At 37.2% G+C, this 6,167-nt stretch overlaps 1 protein-coding gene across 1 annotated transcript; it reads left to right on the forward strand.

Annotated features, from left to right (window-relative positions):
* Positions 658 to 6,167, forward strand: LOC104770476 (serine/threonine-protein kinase TOUSLED; the record flags this gene model as incomplete). Its single annotated transcript, XM_010425904.2, is given in 15 exon segments — positions 658 to 1,064; positions 1,329 to 1,418; positions 1,554 to 1,757; positions 2,025 to 2,075; positions 2,243 to 2,350; positions 2,456 to 2,500; positions 3,290 to 3,402; positions 4,523 to 4,589; positions 4,678 to 4,747; positions 4,874 to 4,968; positions 5,065 to 5,244; positions 5,325 to 5,535; positions 5,627 to 5,891; positions 5,971 to 6,025; positions 6,103 to 6,167. Coding segments are annotated over 15 exon segments (1,862 nt in total), but the record flags the coding sequence as incomplete, so codon positions are not given.

A 6,167-nucleotide genomic window follows, 5' to 3' on the forward strand; every position in this document is an offset into this window, starting at 1 on the left:
CCTGTAAATGAAAATGGAAACTCGAAGCATGGGATCCGTAGGGGGTCCTATGCTTTGTGCTGGTCTCGGGAATTGAACAGGGATTCATAAATCAGTCCTTACGGAAATGGAATAACCAGTATATATATATATATATATGTAGCTTTCCAAAACGTGGTTCATCCCTTTGCCTCGGAAGGAATGAAGTAATTGTGTGGTAGTTTTCAATCTGAACACAAACCGAAGAAGGGACAATCGTAGATGTAAAATGCAAAATTTGATTGTAAACTCTACAACACTGCATTGTTTGATGTCTTCTAGCGCGGCGTAAGTTTGGGGGTATGGTTGAAGGTGTCATTTTTTGTTTGGATAAATACAATGTGGTGGTGTTGAGATGAATTAGGAATAGATAAGTTAAAACTTAAAAGTAATGGTATATTTTATTTTTTTCCAACTCTTTTGCTTTGTGTATCGGTTCAATATTATCGGGATAATCCCGAATACATATACAGAAACAAATAAAAAAAACCCTGCTGGTCAACTATTATCCATGACCCTGCTGGTCAACTATTATCCATGGCACTATATGGTAAGAAAGTAAAAAAGTATGTAAATGTAAACTTACCAAGACCTATATACAGTACTCCACCTCCTCCACGTGGATTTGCAGAAAAAGCATGAAAATTTGTTGATGGGTTTGTCTTTGTAATCCAGATTCTAGCTTTCAATTCCCTAATTCTCCATTTTAAAAAACCCTAATTTCCCCCCGCGAGCTCTGGCTGATCTGGGTAGATTAGCGAGTGAGCTGTGCGTTGAAGTAGTGTCCGCAAAGGTGTTTGGCAATGTCGGATGACATGGTGATGCATTTCTCCTCGAATTCTTCTAATCAGTCGGATCACTCTTTGCCCGACAAAATCGCTAAACTTGAGGCTCGCTTGACTGGTAAGACCCCTTCCTTGGCGAAGCCACCACATCAGCAGCAGCAGGTCTCTGTCTGGTCATCTGCTTCTGCCGCTGTCAAAGTCGTGACTTCCACACCTCCTGGATTGTCCGAAACCTCTATCAGTGATTCAGACGACGACGAGGTAACCTCAGTAATAAATATTTCGATTTCTTTTTGCTATGGTTCTTAAAGCGTCGTTGGTAATTGAATTAGTGTTGTTGTTCGTATCCTCTATAGATAGCTCCTGTGTATGTATTGATTAGTTTGTGCCTTTTTGATCAAAGTGTTATTGCAATGTTGGCTACATATCTTGGCATTGCAGATTCATCTATATATATATTTCTTTCTTGAACAAGAGATACAGTTCCTTTTTAGCTAGATCTCATTCTCGTTGTTGCTGCCTCAGAATACTGGAGATTTCTTAATCCGAGCTAATACCAAAAAGCGCCAGAAAGTTCAAGAGTCTAACAACTTCGCTGCTGTTGATCATGCTGAGGTAGTGATGACTTTCTTTTGCATAAATCTGGTGTGTTGTTGTTGTAAGATTTCTATGTGGTTTTGTTACAACTTGTTTATGATGTATGTTTTGTTTCCTCGTATTTTCTTTTTAACTACTATTGTCGAATTGAAGCTCCAAGAGGCAGCATATGATGGAAGGAAAAACGATGCTGACTCCAAGACAGGCCTTGATGTAAGTAAGAAGAAACAAGGTCGAGGTCGGGCTACATCAACAGGCAGAGGGCGTGGTTCTAAAGCTAATAATGATGTCACAAAATCTCAGTTTTTGGTTGCACCAGTATCAGCTGCAAGTCAACTGGATCTCTCTGATCAAAAGGTTAATATTGTTTCCTTCATCTGATCTTACATGCAACCAGTCTTGTGTTCATCGAGGATTTACATATATTGGACTTAATTTCATTGACAAAATGTTGGCATGTGTTTGATGTTCTTAACTGAAGTAAAACTTTTTAAGCTGTCCTATGTGAAAAACTAAGCAGGACAAGAAAGAATTACTTTTCTCACTTATTTATTGAAGAGAATCTTTATCTGGATTTGCATTGATATCGGCAACCTGACGTATCGATGAATATTTATTCTTCAGGATTTTAGGCCTGATGGACAGCACAGGAATGGTGAATGCTCTTCACAAGATGTAAGTTTCTCCTCTAATGTCCTTTACTTCGTAATCGTCTAATTTTGTGGGACTTATCTGCATCTTATAAGTTGGGTATAAGAAGTGAACGGACTGTTATTCTGCTACAATGAAACCGCATAGTTATATCTTTCTTCATTCACTCTTTGTTGCTTGTTTATAAATAGGAAGGCGTGACATCTTTGCGTGCAAAAATCGCTGTGCTGGAGGAGGAATTGTGTAAATCTCGACAAGATTCTTCTGAGTATCAGCACCTTGTCCGGAAGCTCGAGAATGTATTGTGTGAATGCCTTTCAGATTTAGACAAATCCTGCTTATGCTATTACCATTTTTGCCTGTTCCCATTCGCCTGCTAATAATCCTAATAATGATCTATGCAGGAGGTAAAAGATCTAAACGATCAGGAACAACAAGGGAAACAAAAGGTAGGCAAACTTTCATTTCCTCTTCCTAACATAAATTACTGAGAACTTTTATGATCTTTTATTAAATTTTCCACCACTATGGCATGGTTACTTTTATTGTTATCAATGAATCTTAGAGTAATATATAGTTTCCTCATTAGAAGCATGGTAGTTCTATCCTGAGGAAGGTTAATCATTGACAGTCTCCTGATTTGCTTAGAATGCTCACTAAATTTAATGATGTTGCTGTTGCTAGAAAACTGAAATATCTGTGAAAGCTTGGATCTTGCATAGTCTATCACATATATACTCTATTTCCAGTGAGCTCTTTTCATATAGCATTTATTTAGGTAAAAATAACATGCAATCTATTGCCGATAAGGACCTTATCATAAGGTCTATGTGCGTTGAATGTGGAACCTAATTGTAGGGAATAAGGATCAACATTTTAGCCTTTTTTTAATCACTCATTGTGAACGAGTTTTTGAAAACGAACTCGGTATCTTCATATTAACTTGGTACTTAAATTGGCAGAAACTTTTGCACACCCTCTAGCAATATTCTCATTAGTGTAGTGAAGCAATTATCAATATTCTATGGTTGCTTTTCTCTGTTATTATTTGGTGTAATATCTTGTGCATACGAATAATTTTCACAAGCTTATGCAAATCATGCGGAATTATTTGGTGTAATATCTTGTGCATACGAATAATTTTCACAAGCTTATGCAAATCATGCGGAATTATTTGGTGTAAGCTAACAGTGCACTTGCTAACTGCAAGCTTTGAACCTTTGTTTTTCGTGATGTAGACAACGAAAGTAATCTCTGACCTTCTCATATCTGTTTCCAAAACTGAGCGACAAGAAGCAAGATCGAAAGTCAGACATGATTCTTTGCGATTGGGCAGTGTTGGTGTTCTCAGGTCTGCCATATTATTCCATACATGTTCTTTTGGTCTTAGTATCTATCCAATACATCCTTCATCTATGTGCTCATTTATCACAAGTATTGAGAATATACTTTACGGGGAGATATAATAAAACATGTATAGCAAATATAGATTTGCTTTCTAGTAAAATCATTAAACCAACTCGAATAGAGTTTTAGAAAGAAATTATATTTAATGCTTCTCTTCAACCCCCAGCTCTCTCCTCTGTTAGGTTACAAAGTTAGTTTCTTGATTTGTGATCAAAATTCAATCCATTAGCTGTGTGGCTATTCTGGTACTTTCAGGACTGGAACGATCATAGCTGAGACATGGGAGGACGGCCAAATGNGTTGAATGTGGAACCTAATTGTAGGGAATAAGGATCAACATTTTAGCCTTTTTTTAATCACTCATTGTGAACGAGTTTTTGAAAACGAACTCGGTATCTTCATATTAACTTGGTACTTAAATTGGCAGAAACTTTTGCACACCCTCTAGCAATATTCTCATTAGTGTAGTGAAGCAATTATCAATATTCTATGGTTGCTTTTCTCTGTTATTATTTGGTGTAATATCTTGTGCATACGAATAATTTTCACAATCTTATGCAAATCATGCGGAATTATTTGGTGTAAGCTAACAGTGCACTTGCTAACTGCAAGCTTTGAACCTTTGTTTTTCGTGATGTAGACAACGAAAGTAATCTCTGACCTTCTCATATCTGTTTCCAAAACTGAGCGACAAGAAGCAAGATCGAAAGTCAGACATGATTCTTTGCGATTGGGCAGTGTTGGTGTTCTCAGGTCTGCCATATTATTCCATACATGTTCTTTTGGTCTTAGTATCTATCCAATACATCCTTCATCTATGTGCTCATTTATCACAAGTATTGAGAATATACTTTACGGGGAGATATAATAAAACATGTATAGCAAATATAGATTTGCTTTCTAGTAAAATCATTAAACCAACTCGAATAGAGTTTTAGAAAGAAATTATTTTTAATGCTTCTCTTCAACCCCCAGCTCTCTCCTCTGTTAGGTTACAAAGTTAGTTTCTTGATTTGTGATCAAAATTCAATCCATTAGCTGTGTGGCTATTCTGGTACTTTCAGGACTGGAACGATCATAGCTGAGACATGGGAGGACGGCCAAATGTTGAAAGATCTGAATGCTCAACTTGTAAGTTAAGCTGTGTATCAAGGGATATTCATTCAACTAATATCAATAAGTAACTGTTTTGATTTTTCTATAAATTTGCAACGAGAAGAAACAATTGTTGGAAACCAAGGAGGCTATTGAGAGACAAAGAAAGCTCCTTAAGAAACGACAAAATGGTGGTATATTACCTCAACCCTTCTTAGTTTGTCAGTGAAGTCACAGTCTCATGTAATGTATGTTGTGATATTTTCCTTCTGCAAATTGTTATGATGTTTAGCACCCTTGGTTTTTCCATTTGGTTGTAGATAAGAGTGAGGGAACTGACACAGAATCAGGAGCCCAGGAGGAAGATGTCATCCCTGACGAGGTTTACAAGTCTCGTCTTGCTAGTATTAAGCGGGTATGTTTCTCCTTATGTATACCTCAGCTTCTTTTTTCCTCTATGTTGATTGGGTTCTGGTTAGGCATCATATATCTATTGATTTTACCTTTTCAGGAAGAGGAAGTTGTTTTGCGTGAGAGAGAAAGGTACACATTGGAGAAGGGGCTGCTTATGAGGGAGATGAAGCGCATACGAGATGAAGATAATTCTCGTTTCAACAATTTCCCAGTTTTGAATAGCCGATATGCTCTTCTAAATCTTCTTGGTAAAGGCGGATTTAGTGAAGTCTATAAGGTCAGAACATTGATATATACTATATTCTCTTACATGTGAGAAATATTTTGCAAAACATTTGATATTTGAATTTTAAGCAGGCATATGATTTGGTGGATCATAGATATGTTGCATGCAAGCTTCATGGTTTAAATGCCCAGTGGAGTGAGGAAAAGAAGCAAAGTTATATCCGCCATGCCAACAGGGAATGTGAAATCCATAAAAGTCTTGTGCATCACCACATTGTTCGTCTGTGGGATAAATTTCATATTGACATGCATACATTCTGCACCGTTCTGGAATATTGTAGTGGTAAATCAGAATTCTCTGATATCTTCGTAGATAAAACAAGGATCTTATCCTGGAGTGTAGTTCCCACTCTCATGTTTTGAATTTCTTGCAGGGAAAGACCTTGATGCTGTTTTAAAGGCAACACCTAATCTTCCTGAGAAAGAGGCGAGGATTATCATTGTGCAAATAGTTCATGGCCTTGTATATCTGAACAAAAAGTCACAGAAGATAATCCACTATGATCTGAAGCCCGGGAATGTTCTGTTTGATGAGTTTGGAGTAGCAAAAGTGACTGATTTTGGTTTAAGCAAGATAGTTGAGGACAATGTTGGTTCTCAAGGTATGGAGCTTACATCACAGGGAGCTGGAACATATTGGTGAGCAATCTAGTTTTCGTCTCCTTGATATGGTCTTTTTTTTTTTTAAGTCTCTTTTTAACAAGGTTATGTAATTCAGGTACCTCCCCCCAGAATGTTTTGAGCTTAGCCAAACTCCTATGATCTCATCAAAGGTCAGTGACTGGTCAGTGATCTCCTTATGAGATTATGTTATAGAAGTTTTGTGTTATTAAACTGTCTTGATATTTAGGTTGATGTATGGTCGGTTGGTGTTCTGTTTTACCAAATGCTATTTGGGAAGCGACCCTTTGGACA

Source organism: Camelina sativa, chromosome 8 (assembly GCF_000633955.1).
Source record: "Camelina sativa cultivar DH55 chromosome 8, Cs, whole genome shotgun sequence".
In the NCBI taxonomy this organism is placed as follows: domain Eukaryota; kingdom Viridiplantae; phylum Streptophyta; class Magnoliopsida; order Brassicales; family Brassicaceae; genus Camelina; species Camelina sativa.